This window comes from Chlamydotis macqueenii, chromosome 9 (assembly GCF_036417535.1).
Source record: "Chlamydotis macqueenii isolate bChlMac1 chromosome 9, bChlMac1.mat, whole genome shotgun sequence".
NCBI lineage: Eukaryota > Metazoa > Chordata > Aves > Otidiformes > Otididae > Chlamydotis > Chlamydotis macqueenii.
In genome coordinates, this window is record NC_141564.1 from 10175553 (window position 1) to 10192779 (window position 17227).

Here is a 17227-nt window from a genome sequence, read left to right on the forward strand (position 1 = left end):
AGCGCGCCGGCTCCCGCGTGCAGCACTCAGGCTTGGCTGAGCTCCGCCATGCTCGGCCGATGCCAGACAGCTACATGTAGCCCCTTTCCCAGGCCGCTTTCCTCCCGGGGCTTTCAGCTGATGGCTCCAGGCTCTGGGACATCGCCAGCATGAGGACACATCATGGTCTTTCGGGTCGAACGTGCAGTTATTTTTTCCTTCCCATAGAGTTGTCCCAAAGTGACAAGACTCCCTTGATTGCAGTGCTTTTCCCCTAGCTGGCCACGTAACTTGTTTTAGGCTCTGGAGGAAGATGATAATTACTGTATCTTCCCTGCCAGAGGGGGATGCATGGAGAAATGGCGGTCCTTGCTGATGGAGGCAGGAGCAGCACTGCTACGCCAGGGCGAGTATCTGCTCTGGGGACTCAAGGCTGAGGCCTGGCTGCTCATCTCAACGCTGGGAAGGAGGTGGGTGGGAAACAGGCTCTTCCACCATCCTGTGTGCCACTTTCAAAGATCCCCAACCTGCTCCCAAGCGGGAGCCCCTGTCAGCCGCGGACCCCCACGTCACGGTGGTCCCGCACGCCTGACTCACCGTCAGGCTCTGAGGGTCCCCAAGCACGCTTTGAGCATGAGTTGCACTGGATCTGTGCCGGCAGGCAGACAGCCGCTGGCATTTTCCGCGACCAGGAAACATCCATCCTTGCCGCTCTGTATCCCCTGCCAAGGCAGGTCAGGGCAAAAGCAGGTCATGCCGAAAAGCCCGCGATTGTACCGTAGCCCAGGTAGATCCTTGTGCCCGGGCGCAGCTGGCAGACCCCAGGCGTTCGGCACCTCTCCAGCACGCGTTTTCTCCAGCCTGGCATTCTCTGCAGCAGACAGGGCATCGCGGCGGCTGGCACGGCTCCGCAGCCCTCCAGCAGCCGGGTTTAGGGTGTGAATGGGGAAGACCAGCTGCACATTTGGATGTGCTTGGGGACAGGGGTCACTGCAGCCTTAACACCTCATTTCCACTCAAAAAAAAAAAAAAAAGCCTAGAGTGCCAAATTCCTGAGGGGAGAAGGACAGGCACAGCCCCTGCATCCCTTGTGGGACAACCGCCCCAATGAGCAGGAGGGGACATGGTACACCCAGCACATCCAGCCCTGCCCCAGCTCCCCCCTGTCCCTGAAGAGAGGGCAGAGCACAAAGCCACAAGCATCTTGCAGTAAGAGGCAGGCTGCCAGGTCCCCAGCGTGAAGAGGCGTGAGCCAAAGGGGCCAGCCTCTCCCCAGGGCTGTGCTGAGAGCGAGTGGGATGCTGCGGGGTCACCCCGCAAGGAATGGACGGGAGCATGGGAGCATCAAGGGCAGCTTGCCTAGCAGCAGGAGCACCGGCACTGGCCAAGTATGATGAGCGCAGCACGTAGGCGGCAAGATCTGCTCAGGGCAGTCGTGCCGTTAGGGATTAACAGCCCAACTTCTGCAGTGGAGAGGGGAGGAACTGTGCCAGAGCAGCCTCAGGCCGCGGCGATTGCTCCATTAACCACCACCACAAACAAGCCTGGATGACAAACGATGACGCTTGCTTTGATCACGCTCCTCCCAGCAAAGCTGGGGGGGTCCGGCATGCCCAAACGGCAGCTTCACTGTTCCCCAGTGTGGACATGCGTGACTTCTGCCACCGAGCAGGCTGTCAAGACAGCCTGGGAGAGGACTGGCCCTCAGCACAAAGGCGAGATGCAAACAAGATGATGGGTAGGTCTCTCGGGCCCTGGCTGTCAAGGGAAGTCTGGTATATTATAAATCACACTGGCCATTTGAATGCAGCTGGGTTTAATGTAGAAGGCAAGAACTAGGTCATCTGAGGAGTTAAAGGCATCAGAACTCTTCTGTCAAGTAGTCAAACTGTGCCACTCCCGCCAAGGTCAAGTAAACAGGCTTGTGGATACTTGGTTGTCACCATCCCAAAGGAGCATTCCTTCCCAGCAGCATGAACTGGCACGCAGGGGCTTGGACACCTGTACAAATAGGGAGAGCAAGGATACCGAAAGGCCATGCTGCCCTGCACAGCGCTGGGGTTCGCAGCTGAGTGGCACCAAGGGCTCGTGGCTGATGTCTCAGGGGCCATCGTCCTGTTTGGGAAGGCTTTGCCACCCCTATGTGAGCAAGTGAGCTTTGTTCACCATCTCTTTTGCTTGTGGCTGCAAAGCTCCCAAATAGCACAGTGCCTTTGAAAAGCAGCCCCCGCAGCAGCTCAGTGCAGTATCAACCAGCACCGGAGGCGGGTGAGCCATTTCACGGGTCCAGTGAAGCGGGAGGGCGCAGGGGGCCAGGGCCCTCCTCCTGCTCCGCAGGGCAAACAATGCAAGCCGTGAACCAGACGTAATGGAGCAATGCCCAGAGTCAGTTGTTCTCACTATGTTTGCTGAACCCCAGCCACAACTTCCATGTCCTAGAAAGAGCATTGCTTTTATTTGGTATGTCACAATGTTTTAGTTTGTATTTAACAGCTCTATAAAATCTTAGTAAATGTGGCTTAGAAACGCCACCCCTGATGCCTGCGCAAACCAGGCAGTAACGCTTGCCTTGTCTTCTCCTAACTGCAAACCACACAGGGACTTTTCACTCTGACGTTAAGTTTCTTTAAGCTGCTCTAATGCCTGCAGGGGCGTGTCGGGGTGAGAGTACAGCTGAGCATTCAGGATCTGGGAGAGTCATTCCTGTTTCACCGAGGCTGCACCGAGCTTTTCTTTGGGCCACCTGACTGCCAAGTCAGGTGCTGCACATGCTAACAAAGACCAGAAGAAGTCAGAAGTTGAAGATAAATTAAGAATTTGACATTGAGCTTCGCAATCTGTACAGACGGTTCTTGGTGATCGTTTCAGTCAGTGTCTCCTTGACAGATTTCACAAAACCAAATCGTTGTGGTACAAGCTGCCTTCAGAGTCTGCTACACACAGAGGCTGGCCGTGGGTTAGTCTGACAGGGAGACATGGACAAGCTGTGAACTTGCTAGCTGTTCGCAGGATTTGCCATCCCCTTTCGACCGCACAGCACTGCGGCTCTGCTCACTTTTGCTTTGCCGACTCCCCTGCAGCTCCCATCAAACAGCCCCAGCGACAGGAGATACAAATGTTCACGGCGCCTGCTACGCAAGCAGGAAAGCTCCGGAGATCAGGCACTGCTAGCCCCAGCGTAATGTGCACAGCCCGGGGCGATGTCAGGAGCTATAGGGGGAGTCAGCAGCACCCCGCCCCAGCCCCTCCGCAGGGGAAGCGCAAGGGGAAATGGTGAGGCTTTGGCTGTAGCCAGGCATGTATGGGCAGAACAGTGCTGCGGATCTGGGGCTGGCTGGCGCTCCAGAGAGCTTTGCAATGGGTACCCTCATTCCTCCTGCAGCTCCTTCTTCCGAAAGGCCTGGAGCCTCCTCCCCACTGTCTGCTGGACAATCTCCAGACCCTCCACATCCAGTTCCTTCATGAGAAGCAGGATGGCATTGAGGACATTGTTCTGTTGGGATAAGACAGACACGGCTTTATATAAGCATGCTAATGCCAGTTCAGAAAAAGATACTTGATTTTCAAAGAGCTGCTCTTTCTAGGAACTCCACCACTACCACCAGAACTGGCAGCCACCTGCAGCTACAGGGACAGATCAACCAAGCCCTCGGGGCAAACATGGGCAGGGACTGCATGTGATGAGGCTAACTGGAATGCAGGACAAACCCGTCCGCCCAGTCCCGCACAGACTGCCCACATGCCGCTGGCTCCTGGCCACCCTCCCAACTGGCTTCTGTAAGGAAAGGCTCATTCAAGAGCAGCCGCCTTCTCTCCCCAGCGTGACTGCATGTAGGATGGAAAGGACAGGAATCTTCTAATCTGGTAGAATTGCGAAAGCATGAGCTGGAAGGAACCCCTGAAGGTCCCCAGCCCAACCTCCCACCGGTGCAGGACTACTGCCAACACCAGACCACGGCTCTGTCAAACCATGTCTTGAAAAACTCCAGGGAGAGATTCCGCAGCCTCTCTAAGTAACTGTCCTTCTAGGGAAAATATTTTCTCCTAATGTCCAGCCTGAACCTCCCCTTGTTTAATATTTTATTTTCCCGAAGGCCAGAGCCTGCAGTACTACTGGTGCTGCAAAGCAATACACTCAAGCACGTCTAAAATATGAACGAAAGAGAGATCGCAGGCAACTAACATGAAAATGAGGCAGAATGTGCTCTAGATCTCACCCAAGTGAGCCCAGCAGACAGCAATTCCCAGCTGAACAGGCAAGATCCATGAGGTTCACCCAGTGCTACATCATGGAGGGATCCGAGAAACCACCTCAGCTTTCAATTCAGCAGTCTCCTGCCTGCCAGGCAAACAGCCTACGGGCTGCATTTCAGCCGCTGCCCAACTACCCCGTGTTCTTAGCACAGCCTCAGGGAAGGGACACACGCCAGCTCGGGTGCAGACAGATCAAGAGGACAAACTCCACTGGGCCTTCTTTACACTTACACTGTATGATGTCTTGAAGACAGAATAGGATCGGATAGGGTATTTTCAGTTGGAAATGACCTACAACAATCATCTAGTCCAACTGCCTGACCACTTCAGGGATGATCAAAAGTTAAACGCCTCAAACACTGACAAGCTTAGGCCATCGGCCACCTCTCTAGGAAGCCTGTTCCAGTGCTTGAAATAAAGAAATTAAAGAAATGCTTAATCATGTAGAGTCTAAACCTCTGCTGGTGCAGCTTTGAGCCATTCCCACGTATCCTGTCACTGGATCCCAGGGAGAAGAGCTCAGCACCTCCCTCTCCACGTGCCCTCCTCAGGAAGCTGTAGCAGGCAGGAAGCTCAGGAGAGCTGTAGGAGCTCTCAGCCTCCTTCTCTCCAAACTAGACAAACCCAGGGCCTTCAGCCACTCCTCACAGGACATTCCTTCAAGCCCTTCACCAGCTTGGTTGCCCTCCTCTGGACACATCTGAGTACCTTCACATCCTTTTTAAATGGTGGGGCCCAGAGCTGCACACAATAAAGAGCAATTTGGTCTTTAAAAGATACTCACTCTCTTCTTTCGGTTGCAGTCTGTCTCTCGAGGTGAAAAGGAAGAAAATTTATCCCTGGGAACAGGTTTCATACCAAGCTCCTCTCGAATTTTGCTAAAGAAGGAGAGGAAGAGCAAATATTATCATGACCTGCTGGCAGAACCCTCCTCTGCCAGGCCAATCCTTTCTAATCATGGGCAACCACGCAGGAAGGACTCAAGGCACTTCTCTTCATGCACCACCCCTGCCTACAGACCGCAACACTCCAAGCAAAATTCCTACATGTCGCAAGAGCCTCACAGCTATAAAACGTAAAGGAGCAAGCTGCTACAAGGTGTCTGCTCACAGCCCCACCTGGCATGACAAATTCTCATGCCCAATGCTAGCCGGGACTGCAGACCATGTAACGCTGCACTTGAAGAACACACAGTGCCACAGCGCTGATGTGCGCCAAAGCGTGCCAAAGCAGAGCCAAGCAGAAACAGACCAGAGTTCACACTTCAGAGAGGATCCATCTTTGTCTGCACATGCAGCTGACACGCTAAGAGTAAGTACCCACCTACAGAAGAGCCTGTTTTGCAGATAACAGAACCAGACCCACAAGTGCTATTAAACCAGCACAGCTCCACCACAGTAACTGGAACAACGGGAATTTACACCAGGTGCAGGCCTGGCCCATGGGATACCAGGGTTGGCTGGCAGGGTCCTTTCATGCTACATGCGAGTTCAGCCCAGAAATCCTAACAGCTCACAAGCAAGCCCTCACTTTGTCTCCTCCAGACTCAAGTTCAGCAGTTCACTCGTGGTCTCCGTTGTGGATTCAGCAGCACTGGACTCAGTGGACTCGGGGCAGCTGTTCTCCACGCTCCTCCTGGCTGGTGGGGCTGTGATCTCCTCACCGTCAACCAGGGCCTGGGACAGTTCTTCCTCTGTCACAGCTGCAAAAGCCAAAACAAAACGTCGCTGCAATGACTTCCTGCAGCCCAGGAAGACAGCATCTGTAATGGGACACATACTGCTGCTGCAGAGCTATACCACAGGGGTTTGGTCCAAAAATTGTCCTTTGTACTGGCCTTTTGCTTTCACCCTCCTCCTGCAGCAAAACCCACACAGGAGAACGCCAGCAGCTGTCACCAGTCTCTCAAAGTGGGAAAGATAGGAGGGAGGGATGCAAACACACTTTGCCATTTCTTGTGTCTGAAGAAGGCTCCTGAAGCCACCAAATTACTGCTACCAGATCAAAAAGGTTCTCCTTTTATTACGACAGCCGATCAAATTACAGAATCTTTGTTATGCCACAGCAAAGGAGAGAGGTCTAAAAACCCACTAATTAGTGGTACTGTCTCAGCTCTAACGAGGCACGCTCAGTCCCACTAGCATTAACTCTGGCACCACAGGGAAGGGAAAAAACAGAAGCAGTGGATCATACGGAGAGGATGCTCAACCTCTAACAGATCCTGACTCAAGGAAGAGTCAAAAGATGCCCTGAAGAGAGGAACCAACACATCTGATTTCCAGTTCACCCTGCCCACGGGCTTGGGGCTGTTCGTTTACCTGCCAACACCCACCTTGGTTATCAAGCTTCTGCAGGCTGGGTAGGTTACGCAGCACTGTCATTCGGTAGCGGTGGGGGTCCGACCCACAACAGGGATTTTCAGACAGCCACAGGACCCTCAGCCGGGGTAGGTTTTTGAGGTAGAAGAGCTCATTTAGGCTTGTAATGTTGTTCTTCCTCAGATAGAGTTCACTCAGATTCTGGCACTGATTCAGCGGCTCAAGGTCCGAGATGCCATTCACACTGAAGAAAGATTGCAGGATCAGAGAGCAGCATCCCATCCCTCCCTCGCTGTTCAGGTGGGAGCACAGCCCCTGTAGCACAGCAGCTTTCCAGCCCCCTTTCCTGCAACAGCTTCACCGAAGAGCCTCACCCCAGCAAAGCACAGCAAGGGTTGTTCAGGGGCCTATAGCATTTCATCTTTGTAACAGAGGAAAGAATTCTAAAAGCAGGCTCTCCTCTATGCTGAAGACGACAAACAGCCTCTGCTTCCCCCAAACACCCATCACACTTGCACTCTTTTCTGTAGCAGTTCCTCAGATTCACTGGAGGAGCCATGTAAGATTTCCAAGCTAAAAAGTTCAAATTCGCAGACAGCTTTGGCTTCGTGGGATCCCCAGGAGGCAGAAGATGGGTGTTAGGGGAAGGCTTATGGAAATTAAAAGCTCTGCAAGATCCATGAAGCATTTCAACAAGCATTCTGCAAACTGGCCCCATACAAAGGCCCAGAAGGTCCCCATCCAAACTACAGAATAGGACTCAGGGAGCAACAATCCCAAGAGGTTTTAACACTTCTTGAAACAGGGATTATTTTCTCGAGTAGCAGAGGGGAAGGTGCAGAGGAGCTAGCAGAATAATCATTTCTACATCTCTGCCGCTTGAGAAATCGTGCAAAGAGCCGGGCTGCTCAGACACAAAACCACAGAAAGGTGGTAAGAGACCAAAGGCCAAGCTACAGCCCCACGAGAAAGGTGATTTTCCTGCCCTCTCCAAGACCGGCAGTCCGACATTCACCTGAACGTGATCACCTCGATGTTGGGCAAATCCCGGCATATCGATATCTGGGCAGGAAGAGACAGAAACAGCAAATTGGCACTCTCAGAAAAAAAATATAAATAAAAGCAATTCGAATCACAAACAAGCAAGATAAAAGCAAGGATAGGAATTTAGGTTTGCTTCACTCTAACCCAAGCTTAACACCACCAGAGAGATTTGCTGCCACAGTCAGTGCAGAGTCAGCAGCTCCTCCGCCCTCTCCACCCAGGAATGGAAGCACAGACACCAGCCAGCATCACGTCGCTCTTCTGCTCCAGCAGCTCTGCAGTCTGTACACTGGTTTCCAGCCACTGCACGCAGGAAACGATCCCTCTTACCCCAGACAGCCCTCTCCTAACGAGAGAGGGAGTCCCGAACAGACTAGGTAGGACTCGGGGCCCTGCTCTTCAGGGGTCCATGCAGGGCCCCAGGGAGAAATTTTCCAAGCACTCTCTGGAAACAGCAGCAAACCTTTTTTTTTTTTTTTTATTCCTGGTATGAGATGCTAATCAATCCTGAAAAGTGCTGCAGCTCACTGGCATGGGGCCAGCCCAAACCCAGGCCTGCGCCTTCCTCAGCGCCTCCTCAACCGCATGCCCTCCTTGCTCCGGCTGCCGGCCCAGGCCAAGGCTTCCCTCGGGCCGCACGGCACGGGCTGCAGGCTGCGGTCGAGGATGGACCCCTCCTCGCTGTCTGGTCCTGGCAGGATGGGAGCGGGCTGCGGGGTACTTACATCCGTCAGGTGGCTGCCCCTGCGGGAGGAGAGCGGGAAGGGGTCAGTGGGAGCACGGCAGGGCCCGGCCGCCCACCCGCTCCCCCCCGCAACCGGCCTGCACCGCCCCGGGCCCCCCTCCTGTCCCCACCACAGCTGCTCTGACACAACCCAGCACGGGCCTCCCTGCTGCCGCACCGCCCAGGGGCACCTGCCCACCCCTGCCTGTCCTCTCGGGCCCAGCCGCTCCCTCCAGGCCTGCGGCTGCGGCTGCCCTGCCCGCCCCGCCTCCCGCCGGTCCCGCCCGGCTCCGGGCCGCCCCCCGCCGGCGCCCACCAGCAGTTGAGGCGGCGGACACCGTCAAGCGCGGCGGCCTTGGCCCGCGCCAGCACGGCCGCCCGGGTCAGCCTCATGGCACGGCCGTGCCGGGCCGGGCCGGGCCGCCGCGCCGCCGCCGTGGTCAGGGGCGGGACCCACCGCCCGCGGAGGCTCCTCCCGGCTGGGGCGGGCCAGGCCCGGGCCCTGGCACCGGAGCCGGCGGGGCGTTGCCCAGCCCTCTCCTCCCCAGCCCTGCCTGCGAGGAGGGCGGGCCGTGAGGCGAGGGGCTGCCGGGCTGCTGCTGGGCCCTTGCCCGCCCTGGGTTGGGCTGCGCCGCCTGCAGCAGGCTGGGCGCCCGGCAGGTCTCCGAGGTGCAGTTTCATTTAATCGCTGCATATTCACGTGTACATTTTATTCTTAATTTTTATTGCATCTGATTAGAGAACGTTTCGTATGCATAGCTACACATTTAGGGACATATATCAAACTTTACTCATGAGTATATACATCTCTATATGAACATATACAAAGTGTGCATAAATAAAGTATATATTTATACATATTTCTGCATTGCCTTATATATTAACACATGGAAAGAGGTAGCACTGCTGACTGCACCGAAGCCAGTCCTCTTCCATCACTTTTTGGGTAAAATTGCTGTGACTGCCTCCATTCTGCACCTTCAGGGGCCCACCGCGCAGCTTTGGTGGCTGAACCGGGAGAGCTGAAATGAAAAGGCCTGGAGAAGCGGTGTGATTAGCAAAGACTTACAGTCCAAATTAATGCAGTTTCACGATGTTTTTCTGCACGTTTCTGCCTTATTCAGCAACAGAAACGACACCAGGATGGGGACTGGCAGTTATTTAGTTGTTTATACTGGTGTTTTTTTGGGCTGAGATGCATTTATTGGGACCGACGGGCATGCACCTTTCAGGGAAAATGTGGAATAAGCTGGTTAGGCAGATCATCCCTTTCTATTTTCTTCTTTCTGTCTCTCAGCACTGAGCTGCCGTCACACCCATGGGCAGCTAGTCGGAGCTCTGGGCTGGGAGGCTAGAGCGCAGGTGTTGCACTGAGGTTTTTTACAGTTTTTTAGCTCTTGGAGGCAATTGAAGGGATTTGGGGAGTTCCTGACTTTGCTATGTGCAGCTGTTCACAGGCCAGTTGGCGTGAGGTGGCTGCTGAGACATGGGATTTGGCCGCTTGGGCCATGTGTCGGTGAAAGCAGCTGCAGGATCTGAATCCTCGGCATCGCGCAAGGAATAGCAAAAGTACACGGCTCTCCTGTACTTTCGTTCTCCAAATCCCAGGCTGTTTTCACTTGCAGTGGAACATGGAAACACCCAAGCACGCTTTCAACTGCCTGGCTGCACAATTCCAGCCCCAGCCATGCTTTGCTTTCCTGAAACAGGCTAAGGAGATTAAGCAATCTTCTCTAGGTACCACAGAAAGATTTTTGTATTCATCTCACTGACAAAAGTACAGTTCAGTCAGTTCAAACGTACACACCCTCCTCTGCCTGCTCTGACACCTCCTGCGACTGGAACATGCACAAAAGATTGTTTCGTTCAGGTTAATTAAATAAAATCATTTTTAATCCCCAGTTTAATATTGCAAGTAGCATTAATAATCTCAGGCAAACCTCCTCCATGGTCTTTTGAAAAGGAGAGAGCTTAAATAATGTATATAGACGTGTAAAGTGCATTGAAGTAACAGCCTGAAGAGAAGAGCAAAAGAACCACTGAGGTCTGGGACCACACAGCTTCGTAAGGCTGCGTAGGATCACATACAACCCCTGGCACATCCACCTCCCGCTCACAGCCCTGCAAAGTCACCTAACAGATCTTTCAGGGTTCCAGTGCAGATACTGAATCTCCCCACCACGAGCTCCCCAGGCTCTCAGATTGTCTCATACTCAGCTGTGATGAGGTCCGACTCACCCGTTAATGTTAATTCCTGGTGGCAGGTTGTACTTACTTCTCAGCTCCGTGTGAGCAGGAGCAAAAAGTTCTTTGTACACTTGGGCTCATATCTAGAGCATCTTCAGCTTGGTCTGCATTACACAGTAGCAGCACATTCTCTTCCCCGCTCTACATCAACATTTAAAATAATGAACCTATTATTGCTTGTTTAATTGCTTTGTGTCCAGGAAAGCTACTTTTTCACATAATCTTTATGTGCATTTTCTCATTTCTGTGACACAGCTCTCTTTCTGACCAGTAGTTTTTGCTGTGACCCATGATTCCTCCATGCAGAGTCTCATGGCTCAGTTGCAATGCCCACAACAGCTTCAGAAAGAGATGTTTGAACCCCTAAGCGTCATGGCTACTAAACCAAACCTTCCCTGGATGTGCAATGGGATTGCTGTTGGTATCTGAGTCATGGCAAATGGAATTTGGAGGAGCTGGGAGCTGCCACTGATGACGATGACAAGAAGTGCTGCTGGTAGTAATCCCAAGTGTCATCGTTGCTGCCAGGTTTGGCACCTTCATGCTTGTCACCACCATCACCTATGGTGTGTCTGCCATTGTGGCTATCTACAATTACTTCCTCCGTAGGTCTTGGCAGTCCTCGCTAACATCCCCGTGCAGATGGCCGTGCATGTACAGACACCCTCCTTTTGAGTCTTGGCAGCAGGATGTCTCACTGCTGCATCTGGGAGGGCAACCAGAGCCACCTCTCTTGGTGCTACTCCACTTGCAACAGTGGTATCTGCTGTTAGCAGTCTTATATGTCTTAGAAGCTGGTCCTCACCAAGCACCATCCTGGTTATGAAGTCCTGTTAAATTGAGTAGATGGAGCAGGACAGATTTGGAGGAGGCATTCAGAGAACTTGTTTTCCCCTCCTGGTATCGCCAGAGAGGTGGTCAGCACTCCTGGAGATGGGCTCTGCTCCCTCCCCTCCTGCGTGGTGTGTGGCAGGGAAGGGCAACTACTGGCAGTGTTCTTGGGAAAGCCCCACTTGTCTGATAATGTCTCAACAGTCGTCTCTGGGCAGCAAGTTGTTCCTGTAACTGCTCCAGCGTAACTTAGTGTCATGGCAAGTTTGACCATGTTGTGGTTCAGAGGATGCTCTGTTCATGGCAACACTCCAGCAGCTATTCCCCACACAAGACATTCCCTCTGTGCAACTGTCCCTGTTCTGGGCTTAGATGTTGGCAGGAAATGCTGTGGTTTGGTACGAGCTAATAAAAAAAAATCTTGTCATCATGGAGACAGGCATGTCATCACAGACCTATGCAGGCTCTGTCAGAGGCTCGGTTTTCTTTTTGGGAAGCATCCCATTCAGCCCCTCTGAAGAGCCAGCCAAGAGGAACATTAGGGTGTACAACATGCTGCCAGAGCCGGTGAAGATGAGCACTCCTGGGGTGCTGTTTGTGCCAAGCCAACAGAGGAGCTTCTGCAGAAATTCTGGAAAAGAGCTTTGGAGAAGACTTCCAGGAAAGATCCTGATACCTACAAAAGGGAGGAGCAGCAGAGATTTTCCCGTATGATCACAGCAGCACTAGCAGTGTTTCACTGGAGAGCTGTATGGATACCATGACAAGTGCTCCTGAAGCCACCCTGGGACATTGCGTAGGTCCAGTGATCTGACCAGGACAAGGGATTTCACGACAGCCAAGACCCATCTAATCCGACAAATATGAATTCTCAAGACAGTCATCCATAGTAAAAGGAAATCAAACCGGGCCACTTCAGTAAACAATGTCTTAAAATTACATCCCTGTCATGTCAAGCCAACTAAAATATATAAACCATTAAATCAAGAACTTGCAAGTTATTTATAGAGCAAATTGCTATATTATTAAAAGCTAATTGCATCACAGCAGCTTGCTGTCCTCATAGCCAATTGGGTAGAACTTACTGTGCGGACTACAAAATTAGAGTGAAGAGGCAAAGGCCACCAGATATGTGGAAGACTTCGTTCTTCAGGCTCCTCTCCTGTGCAGGATCTCTGTCGGCATTTCTTTCCTTTTTATACGCTGTCATTATACCAAGACACAAATGGCACAGCAGCATCGCTGTGCTGTTGCAGTCCAGATTTTAGTGCTTTGCTGTGTCGACGGAGCTAGTCACTGGTTACAGCTGAAACACCAAAATAAGAAGCAATTTCCACTGCTCGCAGTGCTCTGTAGAGACCATTATTAGCAATTCCTTTTGTCAATAATACACATTGTATAAATACATTTACATGGGAATTGGGATCCTGCTGATTTGTGTATAATCAAAGTAAAATATTATGCTTCTTTCTGCAGAGCGTGTGAGGCTGTGAGATTCACAGGAAGGAGCCTGAAGGGATCAGGGTGATATGTCCATCCCTTATAGAGACCAAAAAACAAGCAAAAAGGGCAGAACATTAGACACATGGTGGGTCAGAAGGCTCTCTCTTGCCTTCCTCCTTTCTGAAGAAAACCACAGAATTAGTGAAGCAGAGTGAAGGGAGCCAAAACACAGGAGGAGCTGTAGTGAACCGACTGCAGTCAACTTACTGCAAGGGGAGGTGAATGGAATAACAGGTATTGGGGAAGAGAGAAAAGGAAAAAAGTAGAAAAATCCTTCAAAAGGGTTTACTGATCATTATAGACACGGGTGGATTACAGCACCAGCACTAGAGCCACGTAATACTCTAGATTTTGAAGTCACAACCGAATAGCAAATCTGGTAGTTTTAAAAATTACATTTTAAAAAAGATCTGGAGAAGAGCACAAGGAGGTAAAGGGAGTTTAACCAGCACTGTCTTCTCTACCCAGATCTGCTGAGGACAACGCCACTTTGCAGGGGAAATGTCCCTTTGCAGCCCAGTTGTTTTAACTCTCGGTCCTGCTCCTTCTTCATGTCGCCCGTTAGGAGGTCAGAGTCATGGAAGAACAAACACTAAGTGAAGATTAAGAACGTGTAATCGAAGATTACAGATTAAGAACAAAGAGTAAGTGAAAAGTCCTGAGGAGGAAACACCCATTGGTGGCAAGGAGCTGCTGTAATAGCTCCCAGAACAGCACTTTCACAGTGTCCAGCAGCAGGAGTTATGCAAAATCCCCCAAACTGATCCTGAGTGGAGCAGAGTGGCTTGTGTCTATCCCGCTCAGGTCTCTGGAGCAGACTGGGCTGCTCTTGTTGCTTCAAAATCAACTCATGGTGGTAATCTTTTGGCTGTTCCCCAGCTGGGCAAAGTACTAAAGTCCATCCATAGGTCCTGCTGCTGCAGTGAGGTGGACCCAGCATTGTTTGGACTGCTGCTGTTTGCATTAGCCACTTCTCTGCTAATTGAGGTTGACTTTTTGGTGTTAATATTTTCAGGTTTTTTTCAACAGTTAATGGACAAAGGAAAAAATGAAAAAACAAAGGTGAAAGTTCCTTAAATTTCTGATTTCAAGTGTATTTGAATATTTTTTAAATAAATCCACCAACATAGTTTATTTTCAGGATTGATGGAATTAAAATCACCTGATATGTTTGATATGTTTTTATCAGTATTTTTCTGTTCCTGATCAGCTGTCATAACAAATTAGTGAATTACATGCTAATTTGTACATTCTGGCCACAGTACAAATGCAACAGCTCTTGTAAAACGTGTCGAAAAATGAAAGGTTTTTATCCTGTGCTGTTTAAGGCTGCTGAGCAAGAAGGATGAACCGCCTATGATCAGCTTTGAATGACTCACAGCTATCATACGTGATTCGAGTAAAGGAAAAATCCACTCCCATGAGTAATTTAAGATGAGGAAAAATTATTATTTTGACAAACAGATCTTTATGATGTAAAAGGCAAATAGCAATGCTCACTCAGGGGTTGCTAATTCTTTGGCGTTTGCTTACTGAATTGCAGCCTATGAAAAAATCCACCCTTCTGAAAGTTATGACAAGATACTTGTTTCAGTGGCACACTCCGATTCCAACATTTCTGCAGCTGCAGGGCCAACCTGACAACTTCTCACTCCCCTTCCCCCTCTTCTTGCCCCCCCACCGCCCTGCACAGCACGCCAACACGCTCACTAGAGCACAGAGAAACCATGTTAGGGAGTGAGCCAGCTCGAAAATAATTAGTGAACTGGCGTTAGTGTCTGCTGTCAAGGGTGACAGTCCAGTTTCTCAAACAGCTTTTCAGAGGGTGTGAGCTCCCACCACCATCTCGCTGCACCCCTTCTTCCTGGCTGTGTGGTACCCAGAACTGTGCCAGACCACTTGCGTGGCTCTTTGCTGGAAGGGGAGCGGAGAACCAATCCTGCTAAGAATAACCTTTTCCCCTGAGCACTGGCTCACCTTGCCACTGAAAGAGCAGACGGAAACAAGCACAGAGAGGACAGTCGCTGCTTGAACCCCAGTCATGTCTAAGCATGCTCTGAAATCAGAGTGCACGACCTGAGCTGTTTGTAGATTTTGAGGGACCTCTTCTCAGAAATGAGTTGCACCTGAAGATGATGTAGCATGTGTGAGACTGCTACTTTAACTGCACAAGTGGCTTTTATAAAATCTGACAGGAATATGGCTGTGGAGAACAGGAGTCTCATGAATGCACATTCATGTTGTAGAAATGCAAGGTAGAAATGGCCCAAGCAAACCAGAAAACATCTCTAAAATCCAGTTGCGCTTCTCACGCAAAGGAAAAGGAAGAGCTGCATCTCTGGGTGCCTCTGGGAGCAGGGAGATAATCTCCTTGGGATCATCTCACACATCTGCGTCACTGTTGCAGAGGCCAAGAACAGCGGGCTCAGATGTTTGCTGAAAGGTACGTTTGATTCGGTAGCTCTTGGTTGACCAAGTTTAAATGTGAATAGAAAGGGTCAGAGCACTCTCTTTATCTGCTGTCCCTTTTCCTTTGTGTCCTGTTCTCCTGCTCAGAGCGTTTTCAGGAGCTTTCAGTCAAAACTCTCTGACACACATTTTGAGAGAGTGTTATGATTTCTAAAGAAAATCCAGAACTTCAATGTTATACTCCTGAATATTAGCCAGCTTTGACAGCTCATGTCAGATGCTTCCTCCTGCCCCTTCAGCACAGGATGCTCCCTCTCCCCTTTCTGTTACCAGCAGCATATAGGGAAAACTGATTTTTCTGAGCTTCAGTTCTCGGTGATTCAATAAACACGGTGGTGCTTTCTGTGACTACTCCTTCCGCCCTTGCTTAGGACTTTGTACAGCGCAGTGTGTCACTAACTGTGCTGTAACACCAGCAAAGCATTGAGATGAAACCATAGAAAAGTGGCGTTAAAAAAAAGCTGTGGTATCTTTAAATCGGTGAAGGCTGCAAAAATACTGTTCACCTTCCTCTTTGGTTGATAAATTCATCTTTGTATTCTGGGGCTGGGAGGGAAAAGAAAGGCAGCCAAGCAGGCTTCAGCTTGTCTCTTCTCATGAGTGTCAAAGCTAATAGAAACAGAGCTGGAGTCCCCCCTGGGCGTTTCAGAAGTCATCACCTGGAAATCTGCAGTGCCAGAGCTGCTCGCCACGCAGTAGAGCTCGCTGATATTTAAAGCCGTCAGTCAAATTACTGTCTTCACTTTGCAGTTTGCCGCCAGCCTCCTGTCTGGCATTTTCAGTTTTATTGCTGGAGCACGTTGCTGCCACCTCTTAAATCTGTGTGGCAAATGGCGGCAGGAATAACCTCAGCAGCAAAAAATCCACAGTTGAAAGAGGTAGTGAGCTCTTCAGCTCCCTGCCTCCCTGCTCGTTTAACAGCACAAATGCAGAGGTGTGCAGAGCATTATCACAACTCTCACTATACAGAAAATGCATTTAAGTGAAGAAAAATAATTGCTGCTGGTGTGTCAGTCGTGGAATGGGATCGCATCCTTCAGCAACAGCATTGGGGTCACTCGTGCACTGGGATGTGCCAGCTGGGTGTGATGACTCCTTCTGTCTCCAGACTTCAACCCTTTCGCAGCGCCAGGGTTTCAAGAGCGTTGAATAAATCAGTATTTTGCTTAAACGGGCAGGGTGTATTTTAAATGACGGCTGTCCACTCCATTTGGGTGTCCTCGTTTAATACCTGCCAGCCTGAGCCGCAGTGCTCCAATGGTGCTTTACTGGTGCGGATTGTCTTGCCAGGGCGAAGTAAAACAGTTGTGATAACAGCCAGTGACGGCCGGAAGGGCTGTGATGGAGAGGAAGGTGTTTCTGTCACTGCTGGCAGACGCAGCGGTACGTGTTTGATGAGAAAACAACCCGAGCACCCAGCGAAAACGGCTGTTCCGTGATGCTGTGCTGCCCTCACGTGGGCATTTTAGAAATATCCCGGTCTTCAATCCCGACCTGCACTACACCAGCGCTTTAAAACTCTTGGGCGTCTGCCCCAGGAAAGCCCCTTGCAACCACAGGGATTGTTTTAAAGCGTTTCCCCGGCCCGCGCGGCCTGTGGGGGTGAGGCCGGGGGCGGAACGGGATCCTGGGCCTTGGCGGCAGCCTGCCGGCGCCGGGCCCATCTCCACCCGCCACTGGAGCTGGCTCTGAAGGGGTCACCCGTCAGGCTGCGGCCCCTCGGCACCGAGCAGCTCCTGAGCCCAGCCGGTCGACCGCTGCCCGCCGCCGAGAGAAGCCCCGGCCGCCCCCTCGGGGCGGGCAGCGCGGCGGCGAGGGGGAGGTGGGGCCTCCTCCGGGGCGGGGCCTGGCGCGCGCG

General features: G+C 51.4%; 1 protein-coding gene across 1 annotated transcript; it reads right to left on the minus strand.

Moving 5' to 3' along the window:
• Positions 1-2412: 2412 nt before the first annotated feature.
• Positions 2413-8763, minus strand: CFAP410 (cilia and flagella associated protein 410). The gene is made up of 7 exons (XM_086754595.1): positions 8636-8763; positions 8321-8339; positions 7567-7613; positions 6566-6795; positions 5764-5935; positions 5018-5111; positions 2413-3472 (listed from the first exon to the last, which is right to left on the minus strand). The coding sequence occupies exons 1-7, from the start codon at positions 8710-8712 to the stop codon at positions 3347-3349; spliced, it is 765 nt and encodes a 254-aa protein (XP_086610721.1). The 5' UTR covers positions 8713-8763; the 3' UTR covers positions 2413-3346.
• Positions 8764-17227: the final 8464 nt, after the last annotated feature.